At 38.2% G+C, this 17,295-nt stretch overlaps 1 protein-coding gene across 4 annotated transcripts in view; it reads left to right on the forward strand.

Annotated features, from left to right (window-relative positions):
• The window catches only part of KIF13B (kinesin family member 13B), a 132,222-nt gene that overhangs the window by 55,708 nt on the left and 59,219 nt on the right, over positions 1-17,295 (forward strand). For all 4 annotated transcript variants that reach the window (XM_065681885.1, XM_065681887.1, XM_065681886.1 and 1 more), the window contains exons 4-12: positions 827-887; positions 2,675-2,767; positions 3,431-3,611; positions 3,991-4,078; positions 5,537-5,671; positions 7,712-7,824; positions 8,258-8,369; positions 13,541-13,753; positions 17,075-17,185. In XM_065681885.1, the coding sequence (XP_065537957.1) occupies positions 827-887; positions 2,675-2,767; positions 3,431-3,611; positions 3,991-4,078; positions 5,537-5,671; positions 7,712-7,824; positions 8,258-8,369; positions 13,541-13,753; positions 17,075-17,185 (1,107 nt within the window). The remainder of the gene's footprint in view (positions 1-826; positions 888-2,674; positions 2,768-3,430; positions 3,612-3,990; positions 4,079-5,536; positions 5,672-7,711; positions 7,825-8,257; positions 8,370-13,540; positions 13,754-17,074; positions 17,186-17,295) is intronic.

Here is a 17,295-nt window from a genome sequence, read left to right on the forward strand (position 1 = left end):
TTAACAGTATAGAAATACCTGCTTCTCTTCTACATAGAGGGATTCCTACCCTAAGGTGTGTTTTTAATTTATGTAGATGGGAGACATGGGGACATGGTAGGCAAGAGCAGCCAGAGGACATCTGTCATTTTGTAAAATAGAAAGTCTTGTGAAAAATGAATTGCAAGGATGGGTTTAAAGGAAGATAAGAAGAGCTCCTTGACATCCACTGGCTTTCCACATGGAAAACTTTTAGAGAGCATGGAATAGGATTTACACAGTAGAGAGTCAGAAATAGAAGCAAGAAACAGGCTGGCATATGGGATAATCATGGAATCACAGAATGGTTTGGGTTGTAAAGGACCTTATATCTCATCCAGTTCCAACCCCCCTCCCATGGGTAGGAACACTTTCCACAAGACCAGGTTGCTCCAGGCCCGTCCAACCTGGCCTTGAACACTGCTAGGAATGGAGCAGCCACAGCTTCTCTGAGGAACTTGTGCCAGGGTGTCACCACCCTCACAGGGAAGAACTTCTTCCTAATATCAAATCTAAATGTCCCATCTGTCGGTTTAAAGACATTCCCCCTTATCCTGTCCCTACAGGCCCTTGTCAAAAGTCCCTCTCCAGCTTTCTTGTCAGCCCCTTTAGGTATTGGAAGGGTAAGAAGATGCACTATTTGTTTAGGCTTCAAACTCATAGAATATAAGTAATTCTGTGGCAATATATATTATGCTCAGAATGCCCTGAGGAGCACAATGTTAGCCAACATAATACAATGCTGTCAAAATTTGGATAATGTGTTTGATATAGCAACAGTTTTTATAAGGTGTCCTTCTTCCTGCAGGTGTTCGCTTACGATCATTGCTTTTGGTCTATGGATGAATCTGTCAAAGAGAAATATGCAGGTAATATTTACTGTAGCTTTGTGCTTGTTGTCTCCAGGTGTGAATGATGTCATTAAAGTACAATATTTGCTCTTGGGCACAGACCATATGGCATGAAGTGCCTCCCACTGTATGACTGCTTGTCAAAAGAAAAAGGAAAAACTTCAGTCATTCCTGTTTCTATTCTCTAAGGATGATGATAGCAAAAGGCTTTGCTACCCTTTTGCAGTGTAGGAAATTGAAAAATCATCACAATAATGGGTTACTCATATATGCATCTTTATTTAAAATACTGTTTCAAGTCCATAATTTTAAAAACATCAAATCCTTTTTAGGATTTGAGGAATATTTCTACATGTAATTTTTGTTTCATAGTGCTGATGGGAGGTTGGCATCATATTAGAACTTAATGATGTACTGAAAAAAGCCTAATTTAGTATAGAACTATGTGAATTCATATGGTCTGTTGAGAATGTGTATTTGATTCAAATTTTCTATGTATTATTGTGGCACATCTTGGCAAATAGTTATGATAAAATATGAAATATATTTGGAATTACCAGTTTTGTGATCTGTTCCTATCATACTTGTTATCTTTTAAAATTGGGGTTTAGTTAAGCTTGTTTGCATTTATTTAAAAAAATCACAAGAAAAATAAGGTGCAGATGCTTCTAGTTTTTAATTTCTTTAGCAAATAACTAATGAATAGTAATTTAGCAAGAAAATGAGAATAATGTTCACTTTCAGCTGTACAAATTGCATAGGAAGGTAAGTTTTTTGTTTCTCAAACTAATGGAGGCACCTGTATTATATATATATCACCTGTAATATGTAAGTGATATATGTCACATATATACATTAATACAGATATTATATCACCTGTATTATCACTTATATTATGGTCTCTTAGACATTGGAAGTGCTTGCTACAAAACCATTCCACTTATATGCTCCATTAGCCAGGCACAGTTGTTAGGAGTTTTGCCAGGGAATTTTGCATGTGTAAAATTCAAATTGGACTTGGATGTCAAGATGAAGACTTCAATGAATGAGAGAAAGGAAAAACTTTCAGGACCATTAACATATTTGAGAGGACTTTTCAGTCCATAAAGTTTTGCCATGTCTTGTTAAGACTTTAGTTCTTCTGTTTGTAAAAGAAAGTTTGAAAATAGAGATTTTGCTTAAACAAGTAATAAGCAAATAAATGAAGCATTTCTTCCTCTCCTCGGAAAATGAGCTAAAAAGCTGTTCCTACAGATTTGGTTCAATTACAAAAAATGTGATATACCTTATATTTTGCTAACAAGTACCTTGTTTTATGTCATCTCCCACATGGCTGTGATTCCTTCTCTGCAAAAAATCACTTTTATTACTTAATATCTTATATGTATGCAGTAAAATCTAATGCTCTACTAATTGCCATAGATTAAAATCAACTGACAGTTGTTAAAATGTACAGGCTGTGTATATTTTCAGATGGTGTCATTCACCACTGGAATAAATTCTGCACTTGGTAGTTGATTTTTTGCTGATAAACCTTTGAACATGAACATTGATAGGATGTTGTTTTAAGCACATACAGGTATATATGTGATAATTCCAGCTTCTAATTTTTGCAGTAGCATAAATCCGGAGCACATCTGCTGGCTGATGGTCTTGCTCATCTAGAGGGAGCAAACACAGAATGTGATTTAGGCCACAACAGCAAAAAATCACCAACTGCTTTTACATAATCACTGGAGAATCTAAATTAAGGAAAAAAAACTCTCTCGCTTTGTTACAGCGTTAGCTTGTGTGTTGTTTCTTAGGTCAAGATGTTGTTTTCAAGTGCCTTGGGGAGAATATTCTTCAGAATGCCTTTGAAGGCTATAACGCTTGCATCTTTGCCTATGGGCAAACTGGTAAGTCCCTTCCAGACATAAGGGAGAAATACTGTTGATACAAAAAGTGTTATGTTCTGACTGGAGACCCTTTTCACGGCTGTTGTGACATTGTTCCAGGAGAAATGCCATGTGATGTAGGTAAAAAATGTTTGTCTCTTTTGTAACTTTAGCTGTGAGGTGGGCAGGGTGAAAAATAGGATTTTCTCCCTTGCTGCTGACTACCCTTATTTTTCATACCTTAGATTATAATCTTTAGAATGACCGTGATCATCCTTGAGTTTAGTGCATCACTCATATTTTCTGCTTCTTCAGTTAGAATAATCTTTAATCATAATTGTAAGGGCAACATGCAAAAATGAGTATGCTTACACAATTGATTTTTCTTTTTGAGGCACACGTGGGTTTTTGTGGGTTGTCATCTACAGTGAGACTGTATCTACCTGAAAAAAGTCTTTTCTGTCAGTTTGATCTAAGTTTCTTGGCTAACTTTTCCTTTCAATTAAATAGTCTTTAGCCAAATACTGGTTTGATGAAAATAGAGAACTGCACAAATATCTGTCACTGAAATGCAACATTTGTTTTTGGGGTTTTTTTTTAACCTCTTCTCTCTATTTACTTTCTGTGTTCTGCACAGCAAGAAACCTTGTTGCATGCACACTAATCATAGATTCATTCTTACAGGATCTGGAAAATCATACACAATGATGGGTACTGCTGACCAACCTGGATTAATCCCTAGACTTTGTAGTGGACTCTTTGAAAGAGCACAGAAAGAGGAAAACGAAGAGCAGAGTTTCAAAGTGGAAGTATCCTACATGGAGATATACAATGAGAAAGTCAGAGATCTTCTTGACCCAAAAGGGTGAGTCAGTGGCACTGTACTGCGTTGTCATACACTCTTCGTTTCCATAACCAGTTTGCCTTAATGGATCCCACCTAAGGCATTTGCGAAGGATGGCTTTTGTTTCTTCCTGATCTCAGTATCCTTTCATTTTAAATCAAAATTAAGTAGTAAGACTGAAAGCTTGGAGTAAACTCATCCTGATGCTAGCTTTTATGAAGTGACAAAATGTGTCAGCATTTTACGTGTAGATATAAGGCTTCTTGGTTTGCATTATCATCCTTGTTCTGTGCTTTATCATGGTATTTGTAAGACCATAATGTTTGAGATCTGTCTGTGAGAAATTGACTTTCTATAAACGTTGTCTTAAGTCAGTCATCTGCTTTTTTTTTCCAAGCAGAAGCCGTCAGTCATTGAAAGTTAGAGAGCACAGTGTTTATGGTCCTTACGTAGATGGCCTATCCAAGCTAGCCGTTGCTAGCTACAAGGTAAGGATCAATTTTATGAAATGCTTGTGTTGACATCCTAAACACTAGGGTACTATCCCTTAAGTAGAGTAAAACTATTAATCTGTTTCTAATTGCTGTGGTAGAAACATGGATTTTAGAGCAAGAGAGCTGTAGGGTTGTTGTATTGTGATCACCAGGGAGAACAGGGTTAAGAGCAGAAACTCATCTTCATCTGGTACTATTCAGTAATTCTGGAAATAATTCAACAATTTAATTAAACAGCTTTCCTCCCAAATTTAAGATTAGCGTACGCTGTGTCCATGAGAAAACGTTCCATGATAGATTACAGAACCAGGATTTAGCAGAGAAAGGCTTTCAGTACCACTTTTTGTCACTGGCTGTTGTGCTATTGCCTGGTAATTTCACTTGCTGGTAACACACAGGCACACTGGAATTATAAACTAATGGTTGTTTACAAGGCAAATACATGAGGACATTACACAAAACTTGCTTGCTGGATAAGAAATTTGTAAGAAGCATAAATGTACTGTGGGACAAATTAATAAATATGGGATGGAAGTCTGTCATCTTAAGCAAAACATGAAAGTGGTGCAACCCTTCCTATTGCAGTTTCTCATCAACCTCTCCATGATGGTTTCTGTTAAGCCAAGACACATTGTGTGTTTTTCGTTTACACGTCACCCAGCAATTTTTGTGTAATGCAGCATACAGAGTCAAAGTGGTCTGTGGTGGTCTTCCATTTGATTGGTTTTTGGGTTTTTTTTTTTTTTTTACCATCATCCAGCTAGAGATGCATAAATAAAAGTAAAGGCCAGGACTCTAGAGTTCTAACCATTTTGCAGGATTGCTGTAAAACCCAGAAGCAGGGGAGCTGTGTATTTCTCAAGTATCACAGCTTAGTGTATCAGAGGAGTTTATAAGCTCTTATACAGAGAAGGAATATAATGGCCTCTTTAGTGTGGTTCTCTTTAATAAAACTTTTATTAAATCTTTAGAATTCTTTGGGTTGGGCCTCACCACCCTCACAGGGAAGAGCTCCTTCCTAATAGCTAATCTAAATATCCCCTTTTCAGTTTAGAGCCATTCCCCGCTGTCTTTGAGCCTTCTGTCAGTATTACCGATTTCAGGAACATGTGTTTGACAACTGGGGCTGAAATGTTCAAGTGTTCAAACATGAATTGCTGTTTCCTTACTTTTTTTCTTTGCTTTTGAGTATTATGCAGCCAGGTGCATTATTTTTGTTGATAATTTAATATCTAGGTAGAGGTAATGGATAAATATGTATGTTACAGCATTGTGCCATTTCTACTCTTTAAAGGGGAGATCACAGTATCTTTTTCCTGACATTTTATGAACAAACAGCAGGAAGCTTAGTGAGAAAATCCTTGCTTGTATTTTACCAAAATGAGATTGTTTCAGTAGATAATAAAAGAATGTTAATGCAGATATGCTTATGGCTGTGAAAATTGTATCTAGGACATTGAGTCCTTGATGTCTGAGGGCAACAAATCTCGAACAGTGGCTGCAACCAATATGAACGAGGAGAGCAGTCGGTCCCATGCAGTCTTCAAGATCATCCTTACCCACACACTCTATGATGTACAGTCAGGGGTGAGTAAAACAAGCTACGAAGTTCAAATGTTAATCTTGGATCTGTGTCTTTTGCTTTAATATATTTCATAAACTCATAAACAAGTTGGTTGGAAGGAATCTCAGGAGGCCATTTGCCATAGTCTTCTGCCTTTGTGCACTGCTAGCGCTGAATCAGGTTAGCTCTGGCTTTGGCTGGCTAAGTTCTAGTAGTGCTCACGTGCTTGTTCTGCAGTGTAGGGAAATCAGTTGAATAGGTTTGGAAGAGAAGCATGAAGTTTTTTTTTAAGGGAAAGCAAAAATGCAGGACCCGGGTTGCAGCAGACCTGGTGGAGGGTGCAGCAAAGATCTCCTATTCCTAGAATCTAAACGGAAGAAACACTTTTCGAGCAGTAGTGTGTACTGTACAGACTTGGGGCAGAACTAAAGACAAAATTTGTAGATGAAAAATACAAGAACACCTGAGTATACATCTGGTAATCTCCTTAAAGAGCTTATTTCATGCAAATATGTATAAATAGCCAACTTTTACAAACAAAAGCACTTAGTAATTTAAAAAATTTTACATTGTATGGCATTATTATTTTTATGTATATGTATTAAATATCTAAAAGACATGCAAAGAAAAATAATTTCATATTTAAATTTCCTTATATTTGAATATTCCTTGGAGGGGTATGTGAAATATATTTGTGTGTTAATATTATTTAATCCCTCACAGAAAATGGTGATGAACTAAAACTGAAATAGGTCTTCCATACTAAAAATCTTTAAATTGTTAATAGATTCTGTGCTTGAGCAATTCTTTAATATCTTTAAAGATTTGGAGACATTTTTAATGTTCGTGGAGCAAATCTAAGGCGTGTATGTTCCTAACTATTGAATGCAATGTAAAGCGTAATGAGCGTTTGAGCTCTTTTCCCCCTCATTTCTCAGTCTCTACCAATCTTCTTACTCAAAACAATTTTCCTTGTTTTTTATTTGATTTATTTTTTTCTCTCTTTACGCTTCAAATCAGAAGTCACCCTGTGCTAAACTCCTTGATTTGATGTAGTTTGTCATTGTGTTTTTGCTGTGGCCGAACTGTGAGCTTACCACACATTTTTTGTGCGGTCATGATCAGCCTGAATGAAAGGTGGTAGTTCTGATTATCTGTATCTTCCAGTGACCACTGTGTGAGTTTCTGGAGCAGATTTCTCTGTTTTCCCATCTGCTGGTTCTTTCAGTCTTGGAAATGACTTCTTTCAGTATGGCCTGATGATTACATTATATTTTGAGAAACTTAGAATAACATTTTTGAAAGCATATTGATTCTAATTATCCTCTTCATTTAGCGGAATGTAGCACTCTGTAACTGTGCTACCAACATGCTCAAGTTGTCAGCGCTGCAGGAAAGCAGCATGATATGAGCAAACTGTTCTCAAAGGCAGTTCTCTTTTCCACTTCAAATTGACGTATGAAATTTATGGAGTGTTTCAGAATGCCTGTTTTGTGTCAAAAGAGAGTAAAGTATTTGTAACTAAATCTGTGTTACGGGTTTAAATACTCACGTAGCTTGGACTGCTTTCTAGGAGGACATTAAGGATATAGGAGACCTTGCAGCTGTAATAAATTTCGTAAATTCTAACATGCTTCTTGTCAGGTTCATTCTTTGTCTCTGAAAACCAGAAGCAACCTGGTATAAAATCTGAGGTTTTTAGAGGACTGTTTTCAAGATGGGATTGTAAACCCCATGTCTTTTTTTGTGACTCCTTGGCCTGTACTACCTCTGCATTTTTCTCTGTTTAAATTTTACTAATATGCTCTGTGTAGCTCTCCTCTGGAGGTTTCTGAGATGTCTTGAAGATATTACTCTATCTGACTTCACATACTTCTGTTTTTTTTTTGAAGCAGCAGGTAGTGAGTTAACACAGGATACTGTTCAAGTTCAATGACTTTCAGAGGTGTTGGAACAGCTGCAGAGAGTCTACACGAAGAAATGAAGCTTGATTCTTCTTAGAAAATACATCCAACTGTAACTCAAGTGAACTAAAAGTAGCTGTTCTCTGATTCCCTCTGCAGACATCAGGAGAGAAGGTGGGCAAGCTGAGTCTGGTGGACTTGGCCGGTAGTGAAAGGGCAACTAAAACTGGTGCTGCAGGAGACAGATTGAAAGAAGGAAGCAACATTAACAAGTAAGACTCTGATTATTTATTTGGTTTTTTTGCCTTTTTTTCCTCAATGCAATCATGACTGCTAAGTACAGCGTGCTTGTGAAATGGAATAAAGTCAGTATAAACTCTTGTAGCTGGTTTTCTTCTTCCCTTTACTTCTTGTTCTGACATACCGAAGTCTTAAGCAGAGATCTCATTCAGACATCTGTTTAAAATGATTGGCATTTTTTCCCTCTGTACTTGTGTTCGTGTAACTACCGCATAATTGCATTTTGAAGACTTGATGATTAAGGCTGAAAACAAGGAGTAGAGCTTTTGTGAGAAAAGAATGATAAAAACTGTATTAGGAAGCTTCTCCTTGGAGCTCATTTTTGGAGAGAAAGTCACTGTCTAAATATGCATTTGACTTATGAATATTTACACTGGTTAATGGCTGCTTGTGTTCTCTGTGCAGATCCCTCACAACCCTTGGGCTGGTTATTTCTGCCCTGGCAGATCAGGCTGCTGGCAAGAACAAGAACAAATTTGTTCCTTATCGTGATTCTGTGCTCACTTGGTTACTCAAAGTAAGTACTCTGATCTTGGTTTTTTAAAGAGAAATAGAAGTGAGAAGAAGGGGAGAAGAGTGCCATTCAGTAAAATAACAGCCTGTTCTTTTCTGCCTTATTTTCTAGTTTTGCTGTTAACCAGTCTGATGTCTTTGGAAAATTAGCTGGATGTAAGCCATTAGTATCTCTACGAATCAAATGTGTTTCCTTTCTTCTGCTGACCTGTAATGGTCTAAAGAATAAGGAAATTAAATATATATATATATTATGCATTAGTTTACATACAGCTTCACACACAGCCTTGGGGCTAGTTGCCACATGCAGCTGAATTTTACATGCTCTCAAGGTTAGCTTTGAAGATTTTGATTAAGACTATTACCTTTCCCTAATTGTCTAATACATTTGTTAATATACTCTACTTTTGTCAGCAAAGTATGATTGCAGAGCATTATCCCAGTTACAGTCTGAGGAACAGGTCAGAAGACTTAATACATCATATTCATATTCATATGAAATGAACAGTTAAATTGTTCAGTACTGTGTAGGAGTCTATTTGGTATTGGGGAAAATGAGTGTATCATGCTGGCACTTGAATCACGTGTAAAGTCTAAATGAAGAAACACGTTGTTAAGTGTGAGGTGTATGTATGTCAAATTAAAAGGCAAGCTTTTGAGTTTGTTGTTCTTCCCACTTCCTAGGTACAATGTCAGTAAAGCAGGGTAGCCTGATGACAAAAAGCCTTGGGAGTACAAGTCTGATCTTAGGAATAGTCATCATATTTCTCCCATGTTCTGAATGAATGGCAAGTGCAAATGTAAGCACTTGTTTTCATTAAAAGCTTGCCTGCTGGTGAGGGTGGCTTGTCTGTCTTTTCCTTATCCTGCCTGGTACAGCTTGAGCAGTCTTGTTTAACTTGGATTTTGAAGGATTAGTGAATTAGGTGTCATATGTAGGTGATGTCAGTTTCTTTACTGTAAGCTGTCATTTTGCTAAAATTTTTTTCTTTCATCCTTTGATTGCCAGGATGTTTCATAACCATGTCTCAAAAATACTAACCAGGTTTCCTTTTTTTCCTTGTGCTCCATTTTATTATGGAGGAGCAGCTATTTGTTAGTAGAAACATAGAATCTGGAAAGAAATTGAGTTTTGGCACCACCAGCCTGGTTTTTTTTTGTTTGGTTTTTTTTGTCTTTGTAGGTGCTGTGGCTAGATTTGGTTGTCTTGAATGCTCTGCTTTTCTTCCTCACCCGTTCTTAGCAATGTTTTTAGATGTTGTCTCAATTGAACATCCCTATGATTTAGCTGCACATGTGGAAAGAAAAAGAAAGTTAGTTGCAGGTTATACAGAAGTGTGGAGATTTAAAAGGCTGTTTTCCTTTAAGAGATTTGCAAACAGAGTGGACTTCAGTGCTTAAATAAAATAAAATCTCTACACGTGTAACCCCTTGACACCACAAGCCTTCATTTTCCTACGTGCTTTTAATGAACCATGAACCGTTTAGCATGACTACTGTGAAATGATTTATCTCTTCTCCCAGTGTAAACTTCACAGATACTGGTCATCAAGTAGTCATGAGGGCTACAAAAATAGTATCTATACTTTTCCTACAGTAAAATAAACCCTCATATTACAGTGTTCCTTGTGCTAAGACTTTTTTAGCATTTAAATTTATTTTTGCCTCTGTATAGTCACACTGAGTTTATACTGTAATTAAACAAGTGCTTTTTGGCTCTATGCAAAGATGGGAACAAAACCAGTGTGCAGCCTGCTTCAGTTTGCCCCATCAGCATGTGCTTGGGTTCTTGATGGAGCTGTAACAGTCTGAGCAAGCAGAGTGGAAACTTCCCTAACGAATTTCTAGCCTTGTTGTTAGAATTAGTTATGCTGCTCCATTTCTAAACAAATCCAGCAAGCAGACTGAAATTCCTGTTTAGCACCTGTCTGATGCATTGTAGCCATGATGACGATGGCCGTACCCAGCACTTGCTTTAGCTCATAAATAGAAGCGTACTTTTGTTCTGCCTTCTTTCAAGCAAACCTTCTTTGTGTCTTTAACATCCAGCTATGTTAAGTGCAAACAAAAGGTTTGGGGCTTTTGGATTTTTTTACAAACAAGCTCATTGCAGTGAAGCTTTATTTAGAAAGGGGAAAATTTAAACATTTTTTTTAATTAAAGATCAAAGGCGGGATTTATTCATTTAAAGAGGCCTGGTTATAGCCCACCATCTCATGGCTTCTATCTTTCTCTCTAGCTTTCAACTTTTAATTACGATGCTGAAGTAGGGTAAATGTGTTCTGACACTAGGAGTATCTGTCATACAGGGTCACTCCACAAATCTAAGAAACAAGCAGTGTTCAGGAGACTCCAAGATTAAACACTTATTTTTTTTAATTTTGTTGAGATTATTTAGATGAAAGTACCAAGTGAAAAATATTATTGCAGAAAGAAGCTTGAAGATTAGCATCAGATTATGTATAGGAATCAAAATAGCTTGTCAGTCCTTTAAGTTCTTGGTTTTATCAAATAGTATCAGCACAAACATCTTGTTTTCCCATTACAGTCAGAAGCCCTACACTTTTACTGATGTCTGCTATTAAAAATATCATATCTGAGGTCTGCATTTTGTTTCCACAGTAAACTTGGTGCTAGAGAAGTCTGGGCTAGCTTAGCCTTAGAAATAACTAAACTTATTTATTTCCACTGTGTGTGTCTATCTCATGCAAACCCAGCCTTGCCAGGGTAATTTGCAGACACTGTTAATGAGAGGCTGGCTTACGATTTGTCTACCTTTCTTGCTTAACATTAAAGAAACCAGTGAAATCAGCAGAACAGTTTTATACGTAAACCTTTATCAGACAGTCTGGCGTTGGTTTCGAATAGCTACGGTCCAACAGGAACTTTGCCCAACTTTATAATGGGTATATTGTGAATTATGGTGTATCACTGTAACAGCATTCTCAGCTGCCTGTACAGCAGAGTTGCAATTCAAATAATGAATTAATCCTATTTTGTAGCTAATTAGTGAAGTGAAGGAGGTTCCCAAAATGCAAACTGTTAAGGTTTGATTTGGAAGTGGAGTACCTGGGCAGCTCCCTGATAAACTTCATCTTTTGATGCAGAACAGGGACTGCAGTTGCAGAGTGTCATTTCTAATTTATGAAAACCATTGAAGGATTGAAGAAAAGTTCTGGCTTCTCTAGAGCCAGAAATCCCACTGAATGAGTCATGTGCTCTTGTTAGTCTTTTTAAAGCTTTCAGTAAATGCTTTGGAAAAACATTTCTGTGTTACAAAGTGGGTCCTACCAGGGCATGTATTTGTTGGAGTAAATATTGGCTGCTCCTCAGATGAGGAAAAATAGCACACTGGTATGATAGAATCACAGAATGGTTTGAGTTGAAAGGAGCCTTAAGGCTCATGCAGTTCCACCCACCCTGCCATGGGCAGGGACACCTTCCACTAGACCAGGTTGCTCCAAGCCCTGTCCAACCTGGCCTTGAGCACAGCCAGGGATGGGGCAGCCACAGCTTCTCTGGGCAACCTGTGCCAGGGCCTCAGCACCCTCACAGGGAAGAACTTCTCATATCTCATCTGAATCCCCCCTCTGTCAGGTTAAAGCCATTCCCCTTTATCCTGTCCCTACAGGCCCTTCTCAAAAGCTCTTCTCTGGTTTTCTAGTTGTCCCCTTTAGGCCCTGGAAGCTGCTCTGAGGTCTCCCCAGAGCCTTCCTTGTTCAGGCTGAACAAGCCCAGCTCTCTCAGCCTGTTTCTTCAGCAGAGCTGCTCCAGCCCTCAGAGCATCTTTGTGGCCTCCTCTGGACTTAGCTATTTGATCAGTCAGAATACTTTTCAGTCAACTTCTCTATAAAATACTCTTACCTGCAAGTGCTCTCTAGCTGTTGGTGTACCTTGCTGTGCTGAACAATATACATATGAAATTATATTTTCTATTCAATGAGTTAGCTGCCCTTTTGCATGACCAAAGACAGCAGTGCTACCAATGCAGCAACAGAGCAATGCTGGTCTGTGTGGTCAATGCTTGTCTGAGCACTGAAGCAGCCAGGCTGCTGTCAAGCTATTTTAGACATCATGCAACAAAAGAGGGTTTTAAGGAAATACTTAAAGGGGTGTTTTAACGATTGCTAGGGAATGCTATGTGTGTGCTTTGTAATTAAAATGGATAGATAAGCAGCTAATGTAGTCAGATTGTTCTAATGGCAATGCCTGACCTAGATTTCATGGGTTATTGAAGATGAAAGTTAATAGCAGGGTTTATCTCAGAAAGGGATATTGGGTAAAAAACAAACACACCACTTCCACCCTCATTCCCTCCCCCCCGCAAAAAAAAAAAAAAAAAACAACAAACCAAAACCAAATAAACCAGCCAACCAGAAGAATGATTTGCTGCAAAAGTTAAAGCAGAATATTTTCTCTTTTAGACTAGCCAAAACTGCAAACCACAATTTCATAATCAGTAAAAGATTGAATGCTTCCTTCCCTCCTTCCCCCACTCCCCCAGCACACTGCCTTGCAGGAATGTGGTTTCACGCCCTTCTTCTCTGTCAACTGAATTCCAAAAGGGTAATTTCTTACATAACTCAATTTAGATTGTGAGCTGTGTAAGTGGGGGTGGAGGGGAAGGGCCCCATACTGAAGTGTTTAGAAGAATAAAATTAGCTTATACTGTTTGAGGAGATCTTTAAGTTATTTAAATTGTTACTTATTGGGAACATCTTGTTTCCGGTCTTTAAAATAGGATATTCTGAATTCATCACGATCTTTCCTGAGCTTCTTCAATACTATCTGAGAAGTTTAATGCTGAAGTGCTTATATTTCTGGTTTATAAACCTAGGCAGAGAAAACAATTAAAACTTTGAAGTGCTTGTAAAGACCCATAAAGCAAAAAAAATGGACTATTTTCATTCCTGATTAAAATGAAACTGATTCTGAAAGCCAAGAATGACATTTCTTAAATGTGTGTTAAAAAAAAAAGATTGAAAATGACATCTTTCCGTGATTTACACAGCTTAAAATATTAATTTTTAACCAAGGAACTCTGACAGAAATGTCCTGTTATTAGTTGTCCCGTCTCCCCCCAACCCTAGGTTATTACTCACTGCCTAAGTTCATTGACCAGGTAAAATGAAAGAGACCTTCTGTCTTCATTTTATAACCTGTACCACTTTCCAGGATAGCCTTGGTGGCAACAGCAAGACTGCTATGGTAGCAACAGTAAGTCCGGCAGCAGACAATTATGATGAGACCCTTTCAACCCTGAGGTACGCAGACCGGGCGAAGAACATTGTTAATCATGCTGTGGTGAATGAAGACCCCAACGCTCGCATTATTCGGGAGCTCCGTGAGGAAGTGGAGAAGCTGCGAGAACAGCTCACAAAAGCAGAGGTACAAATTATAGCCTTGACTAGTCAGTAAGACCTCTAAACCCCATTGTCAAGACTTTCTTACCTAGCTTGACTAACGGAAGCCACAAAGAATGACTACCTGGTGTCTATGAGAAATCTGCCTTTATATTACTTCTTTCAATTTTTCTGTACATCAGTCTGGAAACACGTGTGATAATACAAGATACCAGCTTCTGTGTGAACACATTGTTGAGCAATCTTGTTTTTATTGTGAGGTACAGATCAAAAGCAAGAGGTGGTGGAGGCAGGAATAAGGGTGAACTCCTAACGTTGTGTAGTTTATACACAGAGCTTAGCCAGTATATTTTAGGAATTCAGTGTGGCTGCATCCTGCGAGGTGCAAATTCATTTAAACAATGCTTGCTTGCTTACAAGCTTAACTCTTCTCAATTGAATCTCAAACAGGAGCTAATTGATATTATGAATATCTGCATAGCTACCTCAATGAAATTGTGAAAGGAGCATGGTCTAAATGTTAGATGAAGGCCAAGAACTAACATAATCCTGAGTTTTCTTAAATGTGGCAAAGCAATGGTGATATAATCCATCTGTTTTGCAATTCAGAAAAAATATGATTACAATATTTGTCTCATGAGTTATGCAGGAAATGCTGGCTGTGATGTTAGAAATGACTAGCGAGTTTTTTACTGTTCTCATTTGAGCTGCCTAATATGCTAAGCATCCAGTAAGTGTATATCAGTTTCTTTAAGGTATCTCAATATAAATATCTAAAAATTCCTCTAAAATATGAACCACAGACTTAACAGTACACTGAGAGATACAAGTACTTCCTATTTATTTCATTTGTGAGCATTAATGCCAAAATAATGGCAGCTTTCCAAAGTAATGAAGTAGTGTTTCCTAAATATGAAGTAATACATATTTCCTTTCCCAAGTATTAAAATCCCACCCTAGTTGTCATCTCAGTGGCCTTGACAAAACTAATGGAAAAAATGGTGTAGTTTGCTATGAAAGGCTACACAGTAGAGGTCAAAATCCATATTCTTTGTTTTGTATTCGTTTTAGTTTATTACATTTTTGGCCCATCTATTTGTTCTTACAGAAATGTGTATAAACAACTTGAAGTGAACAAAAGTGTTGACCTGTTATGACAGCCAGGTTGCATTTTTAAAGCTCATTTCCAAATGCAGAGGTTACCAAATTGTGGGTTTGGGGGTTTTCTTTTTTCCCTTTTGGTGTCCGTATCCTTTTCTCTCCTAAACAGCCAAGGCAGAAGAGTTTGACATTTTACTTTTTTACCCCCAGAAGAGTAAAGCATTAGCCTGTTTCCCCCCCCCCCCCCTTTTTTTTTTTCAGCCACACACCTCTCCTATCAATATCAATACCCCATGTGTTAGTGTCTGTGCAAAGACCACCAGATTGTCCTTCCTAAGCTGGTAATTTAAACTAACTGCTTTCAGCATAGGAGCACATGTGCAGGTCTGGTGTGAACCTGGGCCCATCTATCTGTTTATATAAGCATTGTAGGTAGTGAGGAGGATTACCTAGCTCATTTTACAGTTGAAGCATGTGAAAATGTTGAGTAATTTTGCCTCAGGTACAAATAAATGGCCAAACAAGATTTAGACTTCGAGAGCAACCGTGCTTCATCTGCCTGTCATCCATAGCATCCAGTGCCTTTGCACTGATGATGTTTTATCACTCGTAATACATCTTTGTTCTGGAGACTGCCTTGGCTTCATTTTCCTTCCCAGGTGGAACTGATATTCCCTTTTATCCTGTATTTAGATATTTAAACCTGGAAAAGATTACACAGGACACATCAGCTGACAGTTTCTATTGTTGTGTCTTGAGGCAGAGGAAATTCCTGTCTTAAAACAGGATTTTCTGCTTCTGGCACTTGCTGTTTTTCTTGCAAGAACTGCAGTGTAAAGAGGCCACTCTGATTTGGATTCCTGTGAAGAGCTGGCTTTGTGGGAAGGGAGTGTGTGATGAACAGCAATGCTTGCATTGTTTAATCGGCATTGCATAAATACCTATCAGCCAAAACCATTTTCATCTTGTTAGCAGTAATGAAATAATCATAGAATCATAGAATAGTTAGGGCTGGAAAGGACCTGGAGATCATAGAATCATAGAATAGTTAGGGTTGGAAAGGACCTTAAGATCACCTGGTTCCAACCCCCCCTGCCATGGGCAGGGACACCTCACACTAAACCATGCCACCCAAGGCTCTGTCCAACCTGGCCTTGAACACTGCCAGGGATGGAGCATTCACAGCCTCCCTGGGCAAGCCATTCCAGTGCCTCACCAACCTTACAGTAAAGAATTTCTTCCTCATATCCAATCTAAACTTCCTCTGTTTAAGTTTTAACCCGTTGCCCCTTGTCCTATCACTACAGTTCCTAATGAAGAGTTCCTCCCCAGCATCCTTATAAGCCCCTTTCAGATACTGGAAGGCTGCTATGAGGTCTCCACGCAGCCTTCTCTTCTCCAGGCTGAACAGCCCCAACTTTCTCAGCCTGTCTAGAGAAGGAATATACCAGTGCCAAGACTGGAGAATGTAAATATAAGTAGCATAAAAATATCCTTTAAATTTTTGGAGAGCTTGATGCATGCGGGGGATGGGGTGGGGCAGGTAACTTCTTATCTCAAGTTAGTCCTTGAGTAGAACATGGCCCTTTTACTATTTCACAGAATAAAATTAGAACTATGATGGATTAGCAAGAAAACTGGATTCATGTGTCTGGAAGCACACATTAAGGCTTCTTTCTAGACTTTATCCACTTTGTAAGATACATAAGTAAATGCAGAGGTGGATAACCAGAGCACCTCAGATGAGTTCGTGTTTGCTATAGAAAGAAAGCAATGACACCCATCAGGCCATATCAAAATGAAACAAGAACAAGAAAAATATTTTGGTGGCATATCAGTTTAAGAGACTGAGATGTCACGTTCCATTTTGAGGGAACAACAGCTGAGAGGATGGTGGCTGGCCAGATCAGCAGTATCTTCAGGAATAAAATTGGTTTAGATATGAATCGTTTGGGACACTCATTTTGCGTTTTAATATCTTTGTGCAAATCTGCCATCATTGTGTAATTGGTTTGCATTGAAGTCTATAAACTCCACTTCAGCATCTGTACTTGAAACTAATTAAACTAAGATTTTGATGGATTCTGCATTTATATGCAATATGTATTTTAAAAACCCATTTGCTTACTGGTAAGTATGCCTTGAAAAAATGAGTAAAGTTCTGTTTCCTTTTTTTCCCCATCTGTGTGACAGCAATGTGAATCGAAAAAAAAGCACAACAAGCTTTCTCCTTCTATTTCTGCAGGCTATGAAATCGCCAGAATTAAAAGAGCGATTGGAGGAATCAGAAAAGTTGATTCAGGAAATGACTGTGACCTGGGAAGAAAAATTAAGAAAAACTGAGGAGATAGCACAGGTTTGCTGCTTTCTTTTCCCCTCCTTTTTTTTATGAAAAATAGGTTTGTTTCCTTTGTCTGTCAGTTCACAGTCTGAATATCCCCCCACATTTAGGGTAAGTAGGTCATG

This window comes from Lathamus discolor, chromosome 5, assembly GCF_037157495.1.
Source record: "Lathamus discolor isolate bLatDis1 chromosome 5, bLatDis1.hap1, whole genome shotgun sequence".
NCBI classification, from domain to species: domain Eukaryota; kingdom Metazoa; phylum Chordata; class Aves; order Psittaciformes; family Psittacidae; genus Lathamus; species Lathamus discolor.